Here is a 25,906-nt window from a genome sequence, read left to right on the forward strand (position 1 = left end):
TATGCATAAAATGTATATACATTTGTCTGTTTGGGTGTATTAGATAAATACACATCCTTTTAAAATTTAAACAAATGTTTGATTAGTAATTATAATTGATAATTGTGATTTCAATAAATTGTTTTAAAGAATTATATGATTCTTTTATTGTATTTTAGGTATGCTATAGACTTACTAAGCTATAAAAGCTTACTTTATTTGTTTTTGCCCATTTGTTTTTATAGATTTTAGAGACGCGTTACGAGCTCGGGGATCATCAGCATAGTCTATCACACTATCGACTACTTTTGGTATTTTGTTAAATATTTGAACTCAATCTTATGGCATGTATAGGTTTGAGTACGATGTTGATTATATTTTGATTGTAAATTATAAATAGCTATGCAAAAGTAATTAAATTTTCATATTTGTGATCAGTTTGATTTTAAAAATGGTTGTGTTTGTTTAGTAATACCTCGTAACCCTACTTCGGCGACGGATACGGGTTAGGGGTGTTACAATGCTTCCTATAATTGTGTCTGATAATTCTCCTGGGAGTGTTTTAGCACATGCAGAAGCACATGTAGATACAAGCTCAGCCAAAACTTCTCCTGTGGCATCCTCTTCAGTACAACCTCATCATACTCCGTCTCGTTCCAGCTCCTCAGCTGACTTTCCTCCTGCATCAGAAACATCTCCATCCTGTAGTCAGACTGAGTGCAGTACAGGAGCTCCATTGACTGTTAGTGTTCACCCCATACAGACTCGGTCTAAAAGTGGAATTTTTAAGCCCAAACTTTTAACTTCAGTTCTGACGAAGAAAGAACCTTTGACCATAAATGAAGCTTTTCAAAGCCCTGCTTGGACATAAGCTGCTCGAGCTGAATATAGTGCATTGATCGCTAATCGTACCTGGGATCTCATGCCATTACCTGAAGGATGTCGGACTGTTGGTTGTAAATGGATTTTTAAGGTCAAAAGACATGCAGATGGATCTGTTGCTCGGTACAAGGGCAGACTTGTGGTCAAGGGATACTTACATGAAGCTGGTATTGATTTTCAAGAAACATCCAGTCCTGTTGTTAAGCCGACTACAATCAGAATTGTTCTGGCTTTAGCAATGTCTTTTAATTGGCCACTCAGACAGGTTGACATTAACAACGCCTTTTTAAATGGGGATTTGAGTGAGGAAATCTACATGATGCAGCCTCCAGGGTTTGAACAATAAGGGTCAAATGGTGAGCAGTTAGTTTGCAAACTACGGAAGGTCTTGTATGGTCTCAAACAAGCACCTCGGACTTGTTTTCATAAATTGAGAGAATTCTTGGTGTCCATGAAGTTCGAAGTTTCCAAAGCAGATAATTCTCTGTTCATTCTTCGGTCAGAGTCTCGGTTAGTTTATGTGTTAGTCTACGTTGATGACATTATCATCACTGGAAATGATGCTAAAGCCATAGGTGATTTTGTTACCCAACTTAACGCAAAGTTTTCGTTAAAAGACCTAGGAAAGCTGAATTATTTCCTTGGTATTGAAGTCAATTACATTGCACAAGGAATATTTCTTACACAGAAAAAATATATTTTGGATCTTCTTCAACGGGCCTCCATGGATAGCTTGCCAACGTCGATGGTTACCACATGTCGTCTCTCTGCTACTACAAGCAGTCCTGTGGAGGATGAGCATTATTATCGGAGTATTGTTGGTGCCCTGCAATATGTGGTAATCACTAGACCGGATATCGCTTATTCTGTTAACAAGGTTTGTCAATTTATGCATAAACCTTTGAATGTACATTTCAAAGCTGTGAAAAGAATCTTAAGATATCTACAAGGGACACTGAATTATGGGCTGAGGTTTATTCGATCATCGAGTTTTCTACTTGAAGGATACTCGGAAGCCAGTTGGGGTTCTATTGGGAATTATCCATATTTATGGAAAATCAAAGATATGGGTATCAAATAATAAAAAGTCAAAGATATGGGTATCAAATATTGGAAAGTCAAAGATATGGGTATCAAATATTGGAAAGTCAAAGATATGGGTATCGAGATATTGGCATAATAAAATCTGAGATATTTGCAATATATGGTCCCTAATTGTAAAGTGACTTTGCAAGTTGATCCCTGAACCTCAACTATAAATAGGCATAACCATCTCTCATTCTGTATCTAAAACTTGCCATTCTCTACTTAAGGCATTGTTTTCTCTCTCTCTCTTTGTAAATTCTCACTTGTATTTTGGAGTGAAATATATTTGGTAGTGCCCGAGGACGTAGGCAAAATTTGCTGAACCTCGTTAAATTCTTGTGTTCTTTATTGTATTATTCTGCATGAATTGTGTGTGTGATTGTAGTGATTTATTGTGCTATTAAATTACGATTAAGGGATATTCTGGCTAGGAAAGACCTGGTACTTAAGCGATCCTTGCGATCCACCTCTCTTTCCTGGGAATTGAACTTAGTGTGATTTTTTAGTACAATAATTTTACTCTTTTACACGCTTCCACACAATAATTGGTATCAGAGCTAGATTCGTACTTGGGGAATACGATCGTTCACGGCACTATTCACGTACTGTAGTTGGGATTGAGGAGAAAAAAATGGAAAAGTCATCGTCAAAGACTACTGTGACCAATGCGAAATTTGAAGTAGAGAAATTTGATGGTACCAATAATTTTGGTATGTGGCAATGTGAGATCCTGGATGTCTTATGTCAGCAAGAGCTGGATATAGCCCTTGAAGAAAAACCTGACAAGATGGATGACAAGGAGTGGGCCAAGATCAATAGACAGGCATGTGGAACAATTCGCCTATGTTTGGCCAAAGAGCAGAAGTACTCTGTCATGAGGGAGACATCAGCGAAGAAGTTGTGGGATACACTAGAAGAAAAGTTTCTAACAAAAAGTCTTGAAAATAGGCTTTATATGAAAAAGAAACTTTATCGATTCACGTATGCACCCGGTATGTCGATGAATGACCATGTGAACTCATTCAATAAAATTTTAGCAGACTTGCTAAATTTGGATGAGAAATTTGAAGATGAAGACAAGGCATTACTGTTGTTGAATTCTCTTCCTGATGAATATGATCATCTTACCACCACATTGCTTCATGGGAAGGATACAATCACATTTGATGCAGTCTGTAGTGCGTTGTATAGATCTGAGACTCGAAAGAAAGAAAAAAAAGATCACAGAGATACAACTACAGAGTCTTAACAGTAAGAAGTCGTTCGCGCAGCAACAAATCTGGTAGAAGGAGTAAGTCCAAAGGGAGACCTGCCAAAGATGAATGTGCTTTTTGTCGTGAGAAAGGGCATTGGAAAAAGAATTGTCCTAAGTTACAAAAAGGTAAAGCTATTTCTGATGCATGTGTAGCGGAGCATGATGAGGAGTCAGACTTTAGCTTGGTTGGCATGGCAATGGCATGTCATACAGATGAGTGGATTTTGGATTCGGGATGTACTTACCATATGTGTCCTAATAAGGACTGGTTTTCTAGTCTTAAAGAACTAGAAGGTAGAGTTGTTTTTATGGGCAATGATAGCACTTGTAAGACAATGGGAGTAGGTACAATCCAATTGAAGAATCACGACGGCTCAATTCAAGTCTTGACAGATGTTCGCTACATACCTAGCTTGAAGAAAAATCTTATCTCATTAGGGGTCCTAGAATCTAAAGGGCTCACAATCACTTTGAGAGATGGATTACTAAAGGTAGTAGCTGGGGTATTGACGGTGATGAAAGGCACAAGAAGGAATAATCTGTACTATTTAAATAGAAGTACAGTTATTGGATCAACATCAACAGCTTTTACGAAAGATGCAGATTCAGAGGCTACCAGGTTATGGCATATGCGATTGGGACATGCTGGTGAAAAAGCTTTGCAGAGTTTGGCGAAGCAAGGCTTGTTGAAAGGTGCAAATTCTTGCAAATTGGAATTCTGTGAACATTGTGTTCTGGGCAAGCAGACGAGGATAAAATTTGGTTCAGCAATTCACAATACAAAAGAAATTCTGGACTACGTTCACAGTGATGTGTGGGGACCTACTAAAGTGGCTTCTTTGGGAGGTATGCACTATTTTGTTACTTTTGTTGATGATTATTCAAGAAAAGTATGGGTGTATCTAATGAAAAGGAAAAATGAAGTTTTGGATGTATTTCTGAAATGGAAGAAGATGGTGGAGACCCAGGCTGGTCGAAAAGTCAAACGACTTCGATCAGACAATGGTACTGAGTACAAGAATGATCCATTTCTACAAGTATGTCACGATGAAGGTATTGTATGACACTTCACTGTTCGAGATACACCACAACAGAATGGGGTGGCAAAACGTATGAATCGGACTATACTGGAGAAAGTTCGATGTATGTTGTCCAATGCTGGATTAGGCAAAGAATTTTGGGCTGAGGCAGTTACATATGCGTGCCATCTAATTAATCGGTTGCCATCAGCTGCAATAAATGGAAAAACTCCTATGGAGAGGTGGGCTGGTAAACCTGCTATTGATTATGATTCTTTACATATTTTTGGTTCCACTGCATATTATCATGTAAAAGAATCTAAGTTAGACCCAAGAGTAAAGAAAGCATTATTCATGGGTATAACTGGTGGAGTAAAAGGATACCGTCTCTGGTGTCCTGATACAAGGAAAATAATTTTCAGTAGAGATGTGACTTTTGATGAATCAACCATGATGAAGAACAATGATTCACAAAAGGATAACACAACCAGTGGCACTTTGCAGCAGGTGGAGCTTGAAAAGGTTAATGATGATCCAGATAATATTGAAGGAACAAATGATGAAGAAGTTTCGACCCAAGAACTTCTACAACAACATGATTCAATTGCATATAGAAGGCCAAGAAGAGAGATTCGTATGCCTGCTCGCTTTGATGATATGGTGGCCTATGCACTTCCAATTGCAGATGATGATGTTCCTTCTACTTACACAGAAGCAAGAAGTAACTCTGATAGTGTAAAGTGGAAGCAAGCTATGAATGAAGAAATGCAGTCTCTTCATAAAAATAGGACTTGGGAGTTGGTGACACTACCTAAAGGAAAAAAGGCAATTGCATGCAAATGGGTATATACAAAAAAGGAAGGATTTCCTGATAAAAATGAAGTTCGATACAAGGCTAGATTGGTAGCAAAGGGTTACGCTCAGAAAGAAGGAATAGACTACAATGAAGTATTTTCTCCAGTTGTGAAGCATTCGTCTATTCGGATTTTGCTAGCTTTGGTTGCGCAATATGATCTTGAACTAGTTCAGCTCGATGTGAAGACCGCATTTTTACACGGTGATTTGGAAGAGGAAATCTATATGACTCAGCCAGATGGATTCAAGGTTGCTGATAAAGAAAATTGGGTTTGCAAACTGACAAAGTCGCTTTATGGATTGAAACAATCTCCAAGGCAGTGGTACAAGCGATTTGATCAGTTCATGAAAGGGCAAAGGTATACAAGAAGTAAATTTGATCATTGCGTGTATTTTCAGAAGCTACAAGAAGGATTTTTCGTATACTTGCTCTTATATGTTGATGATATGTTGATAGCATCTAAGAGTAAAGTTGAAATTGAGAGATTGAAGACTCAACTCAACCTTGAGTTTGAGATGAAAGATCTAGGTGAAGCTAAGAAGATCCTTGGCATGGAAATATGTAGGGATAGAGCTCATGACAGAGTTAGTTTATCTCAGAAGCAATATTTTGAAAAAGGTACTACAGCAGTTTGGCATGAACGAGCATACAAAACCTGTAAGTACCCCGTTGGCTTCTCATTTCAAGCTTTCTGCACAACTATCTCCTTCGACGAATACGAAACGAGAATACATGTTGCAAGTTCCGTATTCTAATGCAGTGGGTAGCTTGATGTATGCAATGGTGTGTACAAGACCCGACATTTCACAGGCAGTTAGTATAGTGAGCAGGTATATGCATAATCCTGGAAAAGGACATTGGCAAGCTGTGAAATGGATTCTACGGTATATTCATAAGACCATGGATATTGGATTACTGTTCAAGCAGGATACTACACTTGGTAAAGGTGTTGTTGGGTACGTTGATTTTGATTATGCCGGTGATTTGGACAAACGAAGATCAACCACTAGTTATGTGTTTACTCTTGCTGGAGGACCAATAAGTTGGAAGTCTACACTGCAGTCTACAGTTGCGTTGTCAACCACAGAAGCTGAATACATGGCTGTAACAGAGGCTGTAAAGGAAGCTATTTGGTTACAAGGTATGGTTAAAACCTTGGGATTGGTCCAAGAGCATATTAATGTGTATTGTGATAGTCAAAGTGCTATTCATTTAGCAAAGAATCAAGTCTATCATGCACGTACAAAGCATATCGATGTACGTTTCCACTTTGTGCGGGAAATTATTGATGAGGGGAAAATTCACCTTCAGAAGATTAAGACTGCAGATAATCCCGCAGATATGATGACCAAGGTGGTAACAACAATCAAGTTCGAACATTGTTTGAACTTGATCAATATTCTGCATGTTTAACAGTTGAAGAAGGCACTATCAAGTGTTGTTGACAAAGGCAGAGAGAATTGTGTGAAGATAAGATTACTCGAATCAAATCTTCAAGGTGGAGATTATTGGGAATTATCCATATTTATGGAAAATCAAAGATATGGGTATCAAATAATAGAAAGTCAAAGATATGGGTATCAAATATTGGAAAGTCAAAGATATGAGTATCAAATATTGGAAAGTCAAAGATATGGGTATCGAGATATTGGCATAATAAAATCTGAGATATTTGCAATATATGGTCCCTAATTGTAAAGTGACTGTGCAAGTTGATCCCTGAACCTCAACTATAAATAGGCATAACCATCTCTCATTCTGTATCTAAAACTTGCCATTCTCTACTTAAGGCATTGTTTTCTCTCTCTCTTTGTAAATTCTCACTTGTATTTTGGAGTGAAATATATTTGGTAGTGCCCGAGGACGTAGGCAAAATTTGCTGAACCTCGTTAAATTCTTGTGTTCTTTATTGTATTATTCTGCATGAATTGTGTGTGTGATTGTAGTGATTTATTGTGCTATTAAATTACAATTAAGGGATATTCTGGCTAGGAAAGACCTGGTACTTAAGCGATCCTTGCGATCCACCTCTCTTTCCTGGGAATTGAACTTAGTGTGATTTTTTAGTACAATAATTTTACTCTTTTACACGCTTCCGCACAATAGGTTCTGATGTGGATGATCGCAGGTCCACTTCAGGGTTCTGTGTGTTTCTTGGAGGGAATCCAATATCCTGGAGCTCAAGGAAGCAACAAGTAATCCCTAGGTCGATAACAGAAGCAGAATACAGGAGTGTTGCTCATCTCACTGCTGAGTTGGTTTGGATCCGCTCATTGTTGATTGAGTTATGTGTTCCTATTCCAAAGAGGTCCTTGATATGGTGTGATAGTTCAATTGCTGTTGCAATAGCAGGAAACCTTGTTCTACACTCAAAATTCAAGCATGTTGAAATAGACCTGTTCTTTGTCAGAGAAAAAGTTGCAGATGGGGTACTTCAAGTAGGTCATATATCTGGTTCAGATCAAATTGCAGATGTACTGACAAAATCACTGTCAGTAGGAATTTTCACTAAGTTTCGAGATCAACTCTGTGTTGCTGATATGAGTCAAGAAGTTCTTGGTGCAAAGAGAAGTTGATAAGTACGGGGCATGTTAGGAATAACAGTTTCAGTTACTATCGGTTATTAGTTAGCGGCTGTAAATGCTTTTGTTAAAGTGTGTTAGTTGAGTTTGTATGCTTTAAACACTTGTAATTGGTTTTATGTAAGCATGAATAAAAGATTGTATTCTTTGAAATGTTGAGAGTTTAACATCATACAAATTAATAAATTTTGATAAAAATATTAATAATATTAATGATTAAATTAAGAATTTTAAATTAAAAAAATAAAAGACTTAATTTTTTAAGTAGTAAAATTTTGTCAAAATAGATGAGTGGGTAATCTATTAAACTAGTGTTAAATATTTTATTGGGTTTACATTAAACAAATCTAGAGCAGCGCGCCACCTAGGCTACTGCCATTGAATTTGTAGCTGAGGAAGCTGTGCGGTTGGTAATGTTATACTGCTTCACATTTAAGAATTTCTATTGAGGGTTTCCGGATTTATATGTATATCATTTTATAGATTAATATAATTATTTAGAAGTTTAAGGATAATTTAAAAAGTATATATATATAAGAAATAAAAATTTGTGAGGGACGGGGACTGATATTGCAAATGAAATTTCACATGATTTTAAGGTTTACGTGTGTAAAACATCTTTGAATTTTAAAAAGTTAATAGCTTCATTTTTTTTCCTTTTATTTTTAATTATTTTCATCATCTGTCACGTTGTGATTATGACATATGGCGAAAATTATTATTAAAATCAATAAAATATTAAAAATGTTAAAAATTTATAAACATATATAGAAAAATATTTTAATTTATGAAAAATTAGAAAATTATTTAAAATTACTATAAATAAAAAAGTTATTATAAAATATAAAAATATATAGAATTTTTATTAGAAATATAGAATTTTTTTAATTTATAAAAATTATAAGATTTAATCTCCAACACGTGTTACATTGCGTTTGTAACACATGATGAAAAAAGATAAAATATTATTATAATCAATAAAATTGATATAAATTATAAAAATATATAGGGAGAAAATATAAAAATTATTAAAAATTTATATAAAATATAAAATATTTAATATTTATTAAAATTTTGGAAAATATTAAAAAATTAAAAAAATATAAAAAAATTTATTAAAAGTATAAAAGCCTAATAAAAATTACTGTAAATTTAAGTTTTCTTTATATGTATAAAAAAACAAACAATTAATCATAATTTAAATTTAAAATAATAAATAAATAAATAAATAAAAGTGTAACACTCCATACCTAGCCTAGACGCTCAGACCAAGTCTGGAGGTTACATCATACCATCAACAGAAACCAAACTTAATTATTTAAAGTTTAATAAACGAAATTATTTATATAATTAAATCAACATAAAAACCCAAATCGTAATCTGAAATCCGAAATATGCCTAATAGTATAAGTTCAGATAACAAATTAAATAAGAAATAAAGAAATGGTCGAGCTCCTGCCACGTCGACCCGCTTAAGTCTGTGGGTTACCTGACTCCAGACAAACAATCAAATGAGCTTACAACTCAATGTGTGTAACTTACATTTAATAATACTCGGTAATATACAGATGTAGTTTCACTTTCCATAGATTAGTCATTTCTCAGAGTCAGATACAGAAACAAAAATAGAGAATATCAAATACATATGCAAACTCCTACCCCCAATCGCTACACACCATATCCGTCCATCCCGATACACCATACAAGGCATCAAGTATCCATCCATCCCTATACATCGCGTAGTGACTGTATGTCATGTTTCAGAATAATTGCAGCCTAGCTACCAAATCGAATTGCGATAAATCACCAGAATCAGAAATATATGTGGCTCAGCCACCAGATTTGGTAGATTATTAAATTGTACACACCTCCTTCTATATACAGTCCCAATCTAGATGCAAATACAAATTTGACAGATATCAGATATAAGTAGACAATAATATAATTTTAAATTATACTCATGTATTGGTATTACACTAATTACCAAATCTGATAACAATGTATATATATATACATATCAGAATAACAGATTACTCAGTAACAAATTGCCAAATAACAATTTCAATGTCTAATTCAGATTATACAGGTCCTACAGTAGACTTGCGTTCAATTCGAACGATGATTACGATCCTAGGAAAAATTTCTGATTTTTGAACCACAAACCCGTGTGGATTCATACGGCCTGGGTGGCTGGCCCGTGTGGTCCACACGGCCATGTGACTCAAAACAGTAAGTTACATGGTCTGGCACATGGCCTGACGCACACCCGTGTAACTCACAAGCCTTCATACTGCCTGGCCACACACCCGTCTCCCTGGCCTATGTGACCCTAAATCCAAAATAGTGAGGTGCACGGCTTGGACACACGCTCGTGTCCCTAGCCTGTGTGACCCAAAAATCTAGACAGTGAGTTACACGGCTTGGACACACGCCCGTGTCTCTAGCTTGTGTACCTCAAATTCCAAAACAGTGAGTTACATGGCTAGACACACGGCCGTGTGGCGTCAAAAGCCATACTTTTCGGCATTTGAAATTAGCATTAAGTCAAGTTTTCGTTACACACCTGGTATAGTTTCGAAGTAGGAACAACGCATAAGACTCCCAAAACCTAAAACGACCAACCAATTAACGTCTTAATCAACCAATTTTGCACAATTTAACGCTGAACTAACAATGTCAAAAACTTCGACACAAAACTTCCAAACAAAGCCAACACTTACTGATGAATCAACGACAACTACTCGAATTAACGCGTTGGAGATCGCTACCTTTGATATCTACACCTAAAAAGGAAGTCAAACGATCGCTTAACAAATAATTCAAACAAATTAACAATGAAATTTTACAATTAAACTCATGCAATTAACCTTTCAGTTAACAAACAATGAAATGCACACTTACCCGACCTCACAGCAGCAAAAATTAACAATTTCAGCAATTGAGAAAACCAAAAAGAAAAAAAAAAGAAAAGGAAGGAAGAAGAAGAAGAAGAAAAGAAAAACTAACGTCAAAAAAGAAAAAATTAAAGTTCTGGAAACCTGTTTTCTTTTTAAAACAAAACTAATTCTACAAAGTAGCAAAAACATATCCTCGTTTCGCTTACACAGAGGCTCAAACACAAGATTAGGAAGTATACAGAAACTTAATCATCAAACTAGCAGGCTCATTTTTTACATAAATTAACACAAAAATAAACTTAAGTCAAATGTTCACGGATAAAGGTCAAATCAAACAAAATAACAAAATTTTCGAAAGTGAGGTTTGAACCCCTAATCTTTAAAACACAAAAAAAGCACTTAGCCACAATTACAAAGATTTAATTATATTAAAATTTAATAAAAAACACTCAAAGTTTTGGGACGTTGCAGAAAAATTGAAATTGTCGCATTAATCCTTTTATTCTCATATATCTGAGTATTTCAAAGCCTTTTTGTTTCTGCGTCTTATCGTTCTTTTCTTTTCACCACTATTGTATCTTGAGAGTTAAGAAGATAGGGTGAGTAATCATAAAGAAAGTATTAAATTTGGAGAAACAACTTAAAAGAAAAACGTATAAAGAAGTCTAGGACTTTCGATATTTTTAATATTTTTATATAATACTCGAAATCCAAGAGTGAATACAAATACAACTATATTTAATTATCAATTTATATTAAATATAAATATTTAAAGAAATTTATTTAATTACCTGCTTTAACCTTCTCAAATACTTCATAAAGAGCTTGTTTATGCTTTTTCTTCAACCATTGTGTGAAAAGGTATGCAACAATGTCATGTATATATAATCACCGAATATATATATGAAAAAATCATTTATTTTTCCTAAAAATTTCATGAAATAAAATCAATAAGGTTTATATTAACAAATTAAATGTTTTTTTTAATTTTAACAATTTTTTCTAATTTTTTTTATAAATTTTAAATATCTTTCTATTTTTTATAATTTTGAATATTTTTATTTTCTTTTCTGGATTTTTATAATTTTTTAAATAAAAATTCATAACTGGAATTTAATTATTTTTTACCTAAAAATAAAACTTGAGATATTATTTTTAACGGTCAACGATTAAATTTTTTAATACATTTTAATAGTTGAAGTATCCAATTGAATGAAAAAATAATAATCATTTTTTAAAAGAAGTGTGAGACTTAATTTTAAAGTAGTTAAAATGGTAACCGTACGGCTTAGTGGTGAGTATAGGCCCAAATAGAGGTGCTCATAGGCTGGGTTAGGTTGGGTCCAACCAAAATTTTAGGTCTGTTGGTTGGGTTTGGGTTTGACTTGAAAATAGGTTTAAAATTTTGCCCAAGCTCTAAAAATGTTAAAACTCGCGTCCAACCCGTACTAATTTTTTTATATAATTTTTTAAAAATATAATACATCAAAAATACTAAAGAATATCAAAATGAATGTTTCCCAACAAATTGAAAATAAATTTATATATATACTTAAACAACACTAAGATAGATGCAATTTAACAAGCAAATACCTCTAAAATAGTAACAAAATTAACAATAAAATAAAAGTTGTACAATAACAATAAAATAGTAGCAACATAATAGTGAAATGGTAGCAGAATAGTAAAAAAAAAGCAACAAAAAAAAGCTGCAGTTTTTTGGCATATTCAGGCTGGGTCGAGTTCGAGAAAAAAAAGCCTTACTTGAGGTTCGACCCATTTTCTAAACGAGTCTTAATATTTTACCCAAACCCATTTTTCGAATCTATCTTTTTACCCAAACTCTCTCACTTTTCGAGCAAACTTTTAGGCCGGGCCAGATAACTTAGGCCATGAGCAGGTGTACGCCCAAGTCAGGGGTCTGTTAAAATGAAGTCCAACTCATTATTGCCTCTTCAATTGTCGCTTTAGCTTTGACAAGATTCGAGAGACGGCAAGCAAAGCAGTTTTAAATTAAACATTTACAACACGTTTGGTTGGCATGAATAGCCAAACTATTCTTGGATGATTGGGTGATAAGCAGCTATTCATTAGTTTGGTTCACCGAATCCTCCATTCGACAGAATTTCATTCATCTCCCATTCCGCCTCCTCCCATAATAGCCATTCCCCACCTGATCTAAAGAATAGCAATATAGAGCCTCCACCAAATAAGAAAAAAAACATAACCTCCCATTCTTGCCCTTTACCACTCTTCCTCAGCAAACACCTCAAGCCACCACACCCTAACCCTATCTCTTAGTTCTCGTTTAGTTATTCTCATCCCACAACCATCATCGAAAAAGATCTCGACATTGTAAAAAGCGTCCCCAAAGTTGAACGAGTAAGGTTATTATTCCCCTCAATCTCACCTCTATTGTGAGAATTTCATCTCTTTGCTTCTCTGCTTGTATTTCACTAGGAGGGAGCTGTGAAAAAAATGAGTTTTCAAAAAAAAAATTGGTCGATTGGTTGATCCGATTATTTTAGGGTAATTTAAGGTTAGAAAGTTAAGCTTGGTTTTTTCGAATTGTTAGGCATTTCTGTTATAAGAGATTTCAGGTTGCTTGTCTCAATAGTAAGGGATTTCAATTTCTGGTTGGAATTTGTTGTTTGTGGTAAATGGGTTGAAGGTGTTTTGGATTTTGAGCTTTGAATCAGTTACAGAGTTTTTGAGCAAGAAAAAGAAAAAAGAAAACAGAGGCGGGGGAGATGAGGAAATCGTTTTACTTGTAAATTTACCATTGCTTAGTGTTTCAACAATTTTGGCATCTGTACCAGCATTCATGATTTTCTCTTAGCAATGAAGACTCTGTATATCTATAATTAGTAGTGTGAATTATATTGATTTCACCGAAATTTGATTGCTTACAAAATTGATGGATGTTTCTTTGAGTCACTTCTGCATGTACTTATTTTTGATCATTTTCATTTAAGATTTGCCGCCCCCCCAAAAAATAATTTTGGAGATGTATTTCATATCAATAAGCTTGGACAATATTTTTAACCGAAATTATGCATCTATATGTCAAGCTCACATGCTCAAACTTGTGATACTTTGGAGGACAACAGTGGTGGTCAATCATGTATGCTTAGCCCATCACAAGACAATATCATGGACACTGTGGGAGTCATTTGGGTTGAAACTGAAGGAAATATAGCATCAGGAGCCTCTAGCGGTGGTATTGCACTGAAGGTGATAATTACTGGATGCAATTGTATTTCTTAGTTCATTCCTCTTTGAGGCTATATAATTATGAGACACTTTTTCCCACAATTGTGACAGGTCTCTGGCTGTGTGGGATTAGCAGCAATGTATGGTGCAGGCTGTTGGGCCTCCTCAAAAGGACCCTTTGGGGCTCCTTTCATAGTTGGTTGTTGTGTTATAGGCCCAACATGGCCCAAATCGTTTTTCACCTAAACACTAGCCTAGCCCAATATCCCCAACCCAATTAAGCTAACACCTAACCCTGGCCCAAATCATCTAAGCCCAAAATAAAATCACAAACAGAAACCCTAGGGTTTCTGGAAACTAAGCCGCCGCAGCAGCCTCGCAACGCGCCGCCTTCGCCCTTCCTCTCTACGCGTGCCACGCCACCACCTCCGTACTCTAGTACCTGCAGCAAACAACAAGCCAAAGCAGCAAAAAAGGAAGAAGACAAAATAGTGAAAAAGAATGATATTTTTGGAATTTTCTCCTTTTATTATTCTGTATTTTCGTTATAAAATGGATTGTAAACCGAACGAAAAGAAAACCCACGAATATTGTATCAAAACCTTCAAAAGAAAATCAATATAGAAAAAACAGTTTCAAAAGGTGACTAGGAATCCTTTCAACTATCTCTTTGTTTTCAATTGCTTTTTTCAATTGTTTTTTTTCTTTTTTCATGTTCTGTTTACTATTTTATAAAAGAAAATAAACAAGGAGGAGGGTTTACCTTATATCGGCGCCGTCGAATCCTCGTCATTTCAATTATAATTTGTACATATTTTAATGTTTTCATTTTATTTATAAGATTTTTCTTTACATTTTACTATGTTTTTTTAAATTGTTCTTTATAAAAATAAAACTCTTATATAGTATTATTTTATACTTTCGCATTAACATATAATAAATTATTTTATTTTTATACGTATGGTATTTGTTTATTGGTATTCATTTATTATTAGTGTTTTTTAACATATATTGTGGTTTATGAATTATCGCCTCACGTCGTGCATTGTTATTCCGTTGTGCTTTATTCGTTCAAAAAGTCGTGTTTAGTATGGTTTAAGTATCAAAACCAATTTATTCAAAGGTTTTCAAAAATAACGCAATACTCGAAATTTAGAATCCTCGAGAGAATTGAGCCCTAACGTATTGGGTTCCAATTTTCCTCATTGAATCTAAATAATCGAAAATTTTCTTTAATCAAAACACATAAGTAAAAACTCATTCTCGGGAATTCGATACATCGTGTCCTAATGTATTGGATGTGACATGTCGTTTTCCAGAAATGAAGATTTTAAAAAAATAATAAAGGCTACACTCAATGCTAGGAACTTTGAGAAATTGTGCCCTAACGTATTGGGTTTCAATTTTTCATCTGACTTAAAGCAATTGAATATTCTTTTTAAACTTCACCACACGAGTTTTGAAAATCAAAAGACAAGCTTATTCTTAAGGACTAAAAATGTCGTGTCCAAATGTATTGGGCGTGATATTTTATTACTCTGAGACGAGAAGGTCTTTAGCACTCGCCTCGATTTATCCAATCATCTTTTATAAAATTAACATTAATAAAAAAATGGAATGATCGTATTTTAAAATCTTTTCAAATTCTCAACACTAAGACTTTAGACAATCAATTCGGTACCAATTTTGGGCGTTACGAGGGTGCTAACCCTTCCTCGTGCGTAACCGACTCCCGAACCTATTTTCTCAAATTTCATAGACCTAAAATCGTTTTCAAGGTGATCTGATCATACCTCTTTAAAAGATCGGTGGCGACTCCCAATTTTCATTTTTAGAAGTCAACAACTACTAAACTTTTTTTTGTTTAATAAAAAAAAGGTGGTTTTGACATCTCTAAAATATAAAAGGCATTTCGAGCTTTTAAAAAAAAATAAAGATTGGGTTTTGATCCAAAAGTTTAAAAGAAAAGATTAAATATTTATTTTTGGAAAAAAGTTCTTTTAAGTTGTTTATATCTTTTAAATATTGGTTTCATGAACAATTTTAATTAATCGATTAATATTTAAACAGTTTTATAGAATAAACTAGTAATTTGTGCATGCATGAGATAAAAAATTAGTTATATTCAAGTAAGCTACACTACAAATCATCTAACTATTACTTATTTTAATGGCATGGTGACGTGAAGCTATATAGAAAGCCAAGGGTGGTGCAGCTGGGTTGGAACTTGGGGAGACCAACGCCTATGCTCTTGAGCTGATATCGAGGAGAATTCTTTGTGCCCACTTCATTATTCTGGTCACTAATGCTCTACCGGGTTTTTTATCCAAATATATTAAAAAAATTTAAGTATCTAAATAGGTTTTCAAATAGATTAATTACCGAAATGGTACGTTTTCTTTAATCGCGCCTATCTGACAGGTACGAATCAATTTTTTATATTAAAATATTTTATTTTTTCTCATTTAATAAAATATTATTAATTTTTTCCCCGGATCAGTATATAACCCTGGTATAGATACGAAATATAGGTTGTGGCTATTTCATAGGCACAACTAGTTGAGCCTATCTCAAAGGCACGACTAGTTGAGCCTATCTGAAAGGCGCGACTAGTTGAGCCTATCTGAAAGGCGCGACTAGTTGAGCCTATTTGACAGGCGCTACTAGTTGTGCCTAACTCAGAGGCACGAATGGTGGGGCCCCACTACTGCTTAATTTTTCCCCTATCCGATATTGTATGTTGATAGTCAATCAACTATATTCATTACATAAATATGAAGTTATTTATATTACTAAACCCTCTAAAATTGATGGTTTGATGGTGTGGTTCTAGGGGTATATTTTTGTGGAGCTCGACGTTTACGTTGCGGGCGATTATGGTGATCAACGTTCTCGTCATCCATATGTAGGGGTGTGTGAAACATAGATGAAAAATCATATGTCTCAAATGCCATTGATGAACTTGAGCGGGAGGAGTGGAGTACGGCGATGGATACGGGCCAGAAGGAGCGGAGTACTGAGGTGGATACGAGCTAGGGTGATTGGAGTACTGAGGTGGTAGTGGGCTGAAGATATCAAACTCTGAATGATATCTTAGGCCTGACGAGCTTGGGAAATAGTCATCGCCTCCCAAATCTGGATGATAAGAACTATCCTTAGAATGTAGTTCCGCCTCTCCCTCTGGCTCCGGCTCTGGTTTTGGCTCTGGTGCATGATGCGGATCTGGAAGGGGTTGCCCAATTCATGTCGTATGCGGAGGGACTACCATCGACCGCCCACCAAACAAAAATGGTTTCACTATCTCACAGTACCACTGTATGTACTCTAACGAGGGCTTCAGATCCAAAGCATGATCCATCTGAGGTACCCTCCTCAATCGGTTGTTTCACATCGTAATATATTCTTCATGCAGTTCTCTCCAATCATTTCCATACCTCCCCCTCCTGCTCATCCCATAGATTTCCCCCAATCATACTGGCAGCATCGGGATATACTGTATGCAACCGAACTGCTGGAGTACTTGATCGCCATGGTACCACTCCACTACCTGAATATTGATAACAGGTGCGCCAATGCACCATAGGTTTGAGTGGACGTGGGCAGATGAGGGAATGACCGCCATAATTTCTGGAACAAAATGCGGCATCCAAATGAACTGCACAGTTAATAACATTGTTATATTAACGCGGGTCGAGTGAGATAAAATAATAAAATTAAGTTTATATTGGAAAAACTTACCCCCTCTCCAGCATGATTCTCAATCATCAGACGGTATATCGGAATCGTGTATGACCTCCTGATACCCAGATTAGTACTCCATCTACGAAAACAAATTGTTAGAACAATATAATCTGAAAAAAAGTCAACTAATTCTTATAACGAGTAAAAATTCATCGCCTATTAACGAGTGGAAATATATGATTGGTGACTAATGGATGCCAAGAATGGCATCCGGTAAAGTGCCCACGACTGCAGTAGTATGAGGCATCCGTCTATATCCATCGTAGAAGGATCTGTCGTCCGACAAAGTTCGCAATACAGCATGGCTAAAACTGTGGACCGCCAATTGTATGAACGAGTGTTATGCAAATTGGATAATAGGGGTAAGTACATCAAGTAGACAATACTACCGTTTGTATTCGGCATGAGTACACCCCCTATAAGGTGCATAATGTAAGCTCGAATGGCCTGCATCACCTCCCATTTATTGGCAGTACTCGGCAAATGCTCAAAATTGGCCTTTAGCCATGAAAATCTCAAACTGGTAAATTTCCCCTCACTTGGCGAGCGTCCAAGTAATTCATATCAAAGGGTAGCTGACCTAGAGATTGAACTTACGCCTGTGACCGCATTCCCGTCGATGGGAAGCTCGAGATGTAGTGCAACATCCTCTAGAGTGACGGTACACTCCCTACATGGCAAATGAAATGTGTGGGTCTCCGGACGCCATCGCTCGACTAAAGCGGAAATCAAGTCGTATCGCAGATCAAAAGTTCAGATCAATGCCGCTGATATTAACCCGGCTAACTCTAAGTATGGTATTAGGCGTTCATCTGGCAGAAACCCTACACTATTAACACGGTCCCTCAATACGCGGTACGGACCCTGACATTATTAAATTAGCAAAATAGTTAATACAATATAATTTAATTCAGCAAATAACATGAGTATCAAATAAAAATTTTATTACCATCTCATTAATAGTACTTGATATGTGATTATTATTAATCAAAGAACCCATTTGCTACAAATCTGCAATTAAATAAATGAATTCATTTAATTTGTTTCAAAAAATACAATAAATTATTTCAAATTTCAGAAACAAAACACGGTAAATATCTAATCATTTCTCATAATTTACCTACAATAAAAAAATTTATGTTAGATTACAATAATAATATAATTAAAATTAATATAAACTATCTAAACATAAAAACATACAAATTAAAAAAATAAAAATAGAAATAGATACATACCCGAGTAGTTTATTTCAAACAGCCTATAAAATTATATAACAACAAATTTAATCAACATTTTAATAAATCAATAAAAAATTTTAAATAAATAAAAAATCAAATAAAATTACATTATATAAAAATTACATTAAAAAAAATCACAAAACACTAAACTAAAAACTAACAATTTATATAACCTAATCATAAATTACTAACAAAATAACTATAAAATTATTTTTTAAAAAATACATTACTAAAAAATCAAAAAACACATAACTAATATAGATTGAAAAAATATTTACACAATCTGTCAAGGTTGATAACATATTTTTCTCCCTTAAATTACTTATGCCAACAATATGTTCATGTATAAAATAAATTCATGTACATGCATTTAACTTTGAACATTGTTATTTGTGGGTGTTAAATTTTTTAATTAAAATTTTAAATGATTTTAATAAAAGCATTTGTCAATATCTTAATTCATACGTATAGTCATCCCTAAAAGTGCATTAAATGGAATTCAAAGATTCATATCCTACTTGTTACTGTAGATACAAATATCCATATCCCGTATTTTTTCACACAGCCAAAACTCTACTCCCATTGCTCAATATAAGAATTTTAATTATGAGTTTTGGGAAACACTTTTAATTGATACTATTAATATATTATTATCAATTTTTTAAATTTATAAGTTGCTGTTAAGTATTGGCATGTTAATAATTTATTTATATTCTTCAATATTTCTACAATCGTTTTTTTATAAAAATAATTTTAAAGTATATAAATTTATGAAAAGAGTCCGTTATGATTAAACTTGGACAAATTGATATCCAAGTTGATTAAAAAAATTAAATGAGTTAACAGCAACTATTAACATACCAATACTTAACAGTAACTTAAAAAAATTAAATGAGCTTAAACATCATTTGTCCAAATTCATTTTCAAAATGAAATGATTTTTAATTTTTTTATAAACTTATATGTTAAACTCACCAAATACTAATCTAAACACAACAATTTATAACTTAATCCTAAATTACTAATAAATTAATTTTAAAATAATTACAAACACAAAAAGTTATAACATAATCCTAAATTACTAACAAATTAATTTTAAAATAATTATAAAAAGAAAAAAATTACATTCATACAAAATCACAATATCTTAAATAATTAATAATTAATAATTAATAAAAAATCACAATATCTTAATTAAACTCTTTAAATTATAAACAAAAATTATTTACTAAAATAATACATTACCTTTTTTTTTCTTTCTTTATTTCTTCTTCTTCTTCTTATTTTCTCCTTTCTCTCTTCCAGTGGATGGAGCTTGGGGGACCATGCTTAAAAGGTCCCCCATTTGCAACTTTTTCCCATTGAAAGGACAACAGCAGCATGGTGCAGCAACAGCTGCTAGCAGATGGAGCGGGGGAGGGGGCAGCAACAGCAGACCATTTGCACCTACCTGTCAGGCTCGATTAGTCGTGCCTATCTAACAGGCACGACCCGTTTTTTACCCGTATTTTGATCCGTTGACCGTATTTTTACCTGTATATATATATTTAAATATTTTTAATAAAAATAAAAAATTAATATTTTATTTAAACAAAAAAATATTTTTAATATAAAAAATTGATTCGCGCCTATCTGAGTAAATATTGGTAGTACCTCGTAAGTATCTTAAAACCCACTGAACTGCTTTCCAATGTTCTTTACCAGGATTCGCCATGTATCTACTAACTGTACTAACTGCATATGATAAATCTGGACGTGAACAAACCATGGCATACATGAGAGATCCTATTGCACTAGAGTATGGAACATGTGACATGTACTTAATCTCATCATCTGATTGTGGAGACAAATCCGATGAAAGTCTGAAATGGACTGCTAAAGGAGTACTAACAGGCTTAGCATTCTGCATATTGAATCTGCAAAGAACTTTCTCAATGTACCCCTTCTGACTTATGTACAATTTACTTTCTTTTCTATCTCTAAGAATCTCCATACCAAGTATCTTCTTTCCTGGTCCCAAGTCTTTCATCTCAAATTCTTCATTTAGTTGGGCTTTGACCTTTCTTATCTCTCCTTTATCTTTCGCTGCTATCAACATGTCATCAACATAAAGGAGTAGATACAGAAATAAACCATCACTATTTTTCTTAAAGTAAACACAACTGTCAAAGCTACTTCTTTTAAAATCATGAAAAGTTATAAAGGAATCAAACCTCTTATACCACTGTCTTGGTGACTGTTTCAAATCGTAAAGGGACTTTTTCAGCAAGCAAACATAGTCCTCTTTTTCTGAGACTGTAAAACCCTCTGGTTGTTGCATGTAAATATCTTCCTAAAGTTCTCCATGCAAAAATGCAGTTTTTACACATAACTGCTCAAGCTCCAAATCATGCATGGCCACAATACCAAGCAAAGCTCGAATTGAACTATGCTTCACAACTGGAGAGAACACATCTGTGAAGTCCACTCCTGGAATTTGACTATAACCCTTTGCAACAAGCCTTGCTTTATACCTGGGTTCTTCAACTCTTGGAGTCCCTTCTTTCTTCTTAAAAACCCATTTACAACGAACAACCTTTTTACCTTTAGGAAGTTTCGCAAGATCCCATGTTTTATTTTTGTGTAGTGATTCCATCTCCTCTTGCATAGCAAACATCCACTTTTCTGAGTCTTCAAAACTAACCGCCTCAGAATAATTAGATGGCTATTGGTTTGCATCTATATCTTCAGCCACATTTAAAGCATAAGCAACTAGATCAGCCTCGGCATACTTCTTTGGACGTTTAATTTCTCTTCTAGTTCTATTTTAGCGATAGAGTATTGTGGTGAAGAAGCAACTCTATTTTGAATTTTTGTACTGGCTTTAGTAGTCGACTCTGTTGTAGATTCTAGATTAATCTGATGCTCCACCTGCTTTTGATTTTCTTTATTGGAATAGTTTTTAAGAGATAAGTTAGGTAGCATAGCAGTTTCATCAAAAACAACACCTCTGCTAATCACAACTTTTCTATTTTCAGGACACCATAACTTATACCCTTTTACACCAGCTTTATAACCAAGAAAAACACATTTAATAGATCTCGGTTCCAATTTTCCATTATCAACATGAGCATACGCAGGACAACCAAAAATCTTTAAATCAGAATAATCAACAGGATTACCAAACTATACTTCTTGTGGAGTCTTTTTCTCAATGGCAACAGATGGAGATCGGTTGATCAAAAAACATGCAGTAGAGGTTGTTTCGGCCCAAAATGACTTTGGTAAGTTGGCATTTGACAACATACATCGAACCTTCTCCTTGATCGTTCTGTTCATTCGTTCTGCAACACCGTTTTGCTGTGGAGTATGACGAACTGTCAAATGTTTCACGATCCTTCTGATTTGCACAATTTATTAAACTCATCAGAACAGAACTCTAAGCCATTGTCTGTGTAGAGGTATTTTATTTACTTTCCCGTCTGTTTTTCAATCATGGTTTTCCAAAACTTAAATGCGGAAAACACATCACTTTTCTGCTTCAGGAAGAATGCCCACACTTTTCTGGAAAAATCATCAATAAAAGTTAGCATATAATTAGCTCCACCTCTCGAAGGCACTCTGGATGGCCTCCACAGATCAGAATGAATATACTCGAACGTTCCCTTCGTGTTATGGATTCCTCTAGTGAATTGAACTCTCTTTTGCTTTCCAAAAATGCAGTGCTCACAGAACTTCAGTTTGCAAATTCTTTTCCCATCAAGAAGTCCTCCTTTGCTCAATTCTGCAATGCCATTCTCACTCATATGCCCTAGGCGCATATGCCAAAGTTTAGTAATATCATCATTTGACAAGGAAGAGGATGAGACAGCTGCATCACCAGTAACTGTAGAACCCTGCAAAACATATAACTTGGCAGTCTTTCTCTGCCCTTTAATCACAATGAGGGAACCTTTGGCAATCTTCAGAACCCCAGTTTCAGCTGTGTATTTGTACCCTTTTGAATCAAGAGTACTCAATGAAATTAAATTTCTCTTTAACTCTAAAACATGTTGTACGTCGCTGAGTGTTCTGACAACTCCATCAAACATCTTAACTCTAATTGTTCCAACACCTACAATTCTACATGAAGCATTATTTCCTATCAAAACAATACCTTCAGACACTGTTTCGTAAGTTGTAAACCAATCCTGATTGGGACTCATGTGGAAGGTGCAACCCGAATCAAAGATCTACTCCTTGCTCGCTTTAGAATTGTTGACAGAAGCGACTAGAAGTTCACCATCGCTGTAATCTTCTACAACATCAACTTTACCAGAATTTTCTAGTTGTTTTCCATTTTGATTCGCAGCCTCCCTTTTGATCTTGTTCTGTAGCTTATAGCACTCAGATTTAATGTGTCATTTCTTCTTACAAAAGTTACAAGTTTTACCTCTGTTTAAAGACTTCGATCTACCTTTAGATTTACTGCGAGGATTCTGTTCCTGTGTCCTTCCACGATCATCATCAGTATTCTGATCTTGTCTCCCATGAACAATAAGAACCTCTCCCTGAGAGTCGGTTTTAACCACAAGATTTTTCATCTTATCATACGAGGTTAAAGAATGATAAACCTCATCAACTATGAGAGACTCGCAGCTATACAAAATTGTATCTCTAAAGGTTGAATAAGACGGGGGCAACAAAAAAAAGTAGAATCAACCCTAGATCTTCCTTATCATACTGAAACTCCATGGTTTCCAAGTTTGAGAGAATTTCTTTGAACACTGTTAATTATTCGTGCACAGATGCACCTTCCTCCAAATGATGAGCATAAAGACGCTGCTTCATATGTAGCTTGCTAGTTAGAGTTTTCGACATACATATCTATTCCAACCTCTTCCATAATCCAGCGACGATCTTTTCCTTCATCACATCCTGCAAATGTAACTGTGTTAACGCCTTTCGATCCTTGCGCCTCTTCTCTTCCTCTGTCAATGTTGAAGGCATCTTATCTACCCCTAGTAGGACTTCCTCTAAGTTCATCTGTGCAAGAACTGTTTGCATCTTTATTTGCCACAACGTGAATCTGGTGTTGCGATCCAACAGAAAAATTTCATACTTTAAAGACGTCCTTACCGTGATTGAAATGAACAACTCGGAAGCTCTGATACCAATTTGAGAAAAATATAATGTCGGTAATGACAATATATCACAAAGAAAAAGAAAAAGAAAAATAAAGAACACACAGATTTTACGTGGAAACCCTTTTGGGAAAAAAACCACGGGCAGAGGAGAAGAAAATTCACTTTGTCGAATTCGAATTCAATTACAAGAAGAGTAGACTATGCCTATTTATAGGCTTGTAAACCTTATTCTAATAGGAGTGAAACTCCTTATTCTAATAATTTCAAATAGATGGAGTTTAATAAGGTTTAGAAAAATCTTATTCTAAAATAAAATAAAAGAAGTATAATTCTATAGAGATTTTATTTTTATTTTATTTTACCAGAATATTTTATTTAAATAAGGATTTGGGTCACTTAATTCTAACAGTAATACTACTTCTTTTCCCCCAATAGATTTAACTCTTTTATTGCTTTCTTGCTTGGAACAAGGAAAAAGATCCCATTTTTTATGTCAGTTTTTTGTTTACTTGCTTCTAGTTTGACTGTTTTTCTTTTTCCTTTTTCTACTTAGGATTTTTAAATTATTTTATTTTTACTTTATCTTTTTAATTAATAGCTCTTTTATCCATATAAATAAAATAATAAATATGTAATTATATAATGAAAATATATTTGATATATTTCATTATGTTAAAAATATTTTTTAATTAATAACTCATTTATTTATATAAAAATAATAATAAATATGTATGTGATATAATGAAAATATATTTTATATATAAATTAATTTTATTTATTTATATAATTTTTATATGTCAGATATTTATTTTTTTACTTACTTGTAAGTATGGTAAATTCTAATGTTATACTATCAAATAATTATTTCAAACAACATTATTACTTTTATATGTAAAATATTTCAAATATCATTATGTTTATATGTTAAATATTTCAAATACATATACAAAAATATATGATACTAAAATTTACCACTCATGATATGAATTGAAAATGTAACACCCGAATCCCGACCCGATCGTTGGGTTCGAGCTACAGAGTGCCACATTAGTTCCTAGAGCAACAACATTTGCAAACTAACAGTATAATGCAATAATCAGCTAAATTCAAGCATGACACGATTATAATATGATATTAAATGATTATCAAGTCTTATACGAGCTTACGGAAGCTCAACAACCAAACTGAAAACGAATAGGGATCAAAACATAAAGATTTCAATTTACAAGACTGACGTTGGACGAGAGGGTTGTAACACCCCCAACCCGTATCCCTTGCCTGAACCGAGTTACGGAGCATTACCAGAGTTTACAGATCAAACAGACAGAAATTTCTACATATCATATAACATAACATTCATGTCATAAACCAATCAAACTCATATATACTGTCCCTTATTCGAGCCCTCGAGGCCCAAAATACACGTTAGAAACAAGTTAGGACTAATTCGGAAACTCAGGAAATTTTTCGAAATACATTAAAAATTTTCAAAGTTGCAGGGGAGACACGGCCGTGTCCCAGCCCGTGTCCGTACCTGTGTAACTCTCTAACATGGTCACACGGCCAAGTCACATGCCCGTGTACTAGGCCGTGTGAGCATACTGACTTGCATTCTTAAAAGATGTAGAGGACACATGGCCGTTTCACCTAGCCGTGTGTCACACATGGTTGAGACACACGCTAGTTTCTCTGCCCGTATGGATGAAAATAGGCCATTTTACAAGCCATATTTCTCACCAATTTGGTGTCAACCTACAATGAACATTATGCATATAAACAAGCCATATTATGACATCCAAAACAAGCTAAATCATGTCTTAAACATATAGTATATTCACATACAACCAATATGCCCTTAGGCACCTCAAATGACAATTATAAACATGTTTAATCATGTAATCCATGTAACCAAGAAATTAACCAACTTTTATGTATAATTGCATTAACACACAACATGTAAATCATTTACCAAAACTTAACATTTGGTACCAATTGTATCACTTATTTAATAGCATCAAATACATATACACTTACTATAGCATAGTATCAAATT

At 34.3% G+C, this 25,906-nt stretch overlaps 1 protein-coding gene and 1 long non-coding RNA gene across 3 annotated transcripts; both read left to right on the forward strand.

The window, feature by feature from the left end:
• Positions 1 to 1,312: 1,312 nt before the first annotated feature.
• LOC121214579 (uncharacterized mitochondrial protein AtMg00810-like) lies at positions 1,313 to 7,653 on the forward strand. Its single transcript, XM_041088355.1, has 2 exons — positions 1,313 to 1,886; positions 7,184 to 7,653. The coding sequence occupies exons 1-2, from the start codon at positions 1,313 to 1,315 to the stop codon at positions 7,651 to 7,653; spliced, it is 1,044 nt and encodes a 347-aa protein (XP_040944289.1).
• Positions 7,654 to 12,533: 4,880 nt separating this feature from the next.
• On the forward strand, positions 12,534 to 13,985 carry LOC107908249 (uncharacterized). 2 transcript variants are annotated; one of them, XR_005910503.1, is made up of 3 exons: positions 12,534 to 12,943; positions 13,628 to 13,790; positions 13,881 to 13,985. It is a non-coding gene; the product is annotated as an uncharacterized lncRNA (long non-coding RNA). The 2 variants fall into 2 exon arrangements; XR_001686937.2 differs by having other exon boundaries at positions 12,534 to 12,938.
• The last annotated feature ends 11,921 nt before the right edge of the window (positions 13,986 to 25,906 follow it).

This window comes from Gossypium hirsutum, chromosome D02 (genome assembly GCF_007990345.1).
Source record: "Gossypium hirsutum isolate 1008001.06 chromosome D02, Gossypium_hirsutum_v2.1, whole genome shotgun sequence".
In the NCBI taxonomy this organism is placed as follows: domain Eukaryota; kingdom Viridiplantae; phylum Streptophyta; class Magnoliopsida; order Malvales; family Malvaceae; genus Gossypium; species Gossypium hirsutum.

Excerpts from the sequence above, each read along its gene's own strand:
- LOC121214579 (XM_041088355.1), top strand. The coding sequence starts at position 1,313 with ATGAAGTTCGAAGTTTCCAAAGCAGATAATTCTCTGTTCATTCTTCGG. Across the intron at positions 1,887-7,183 it reads ATACTCGGAAGCCAGTTGGG|GTTCTGATGTGGATGATCGC; the intron begins GTTCTATTGGGA and ends TCCGCACAATAG.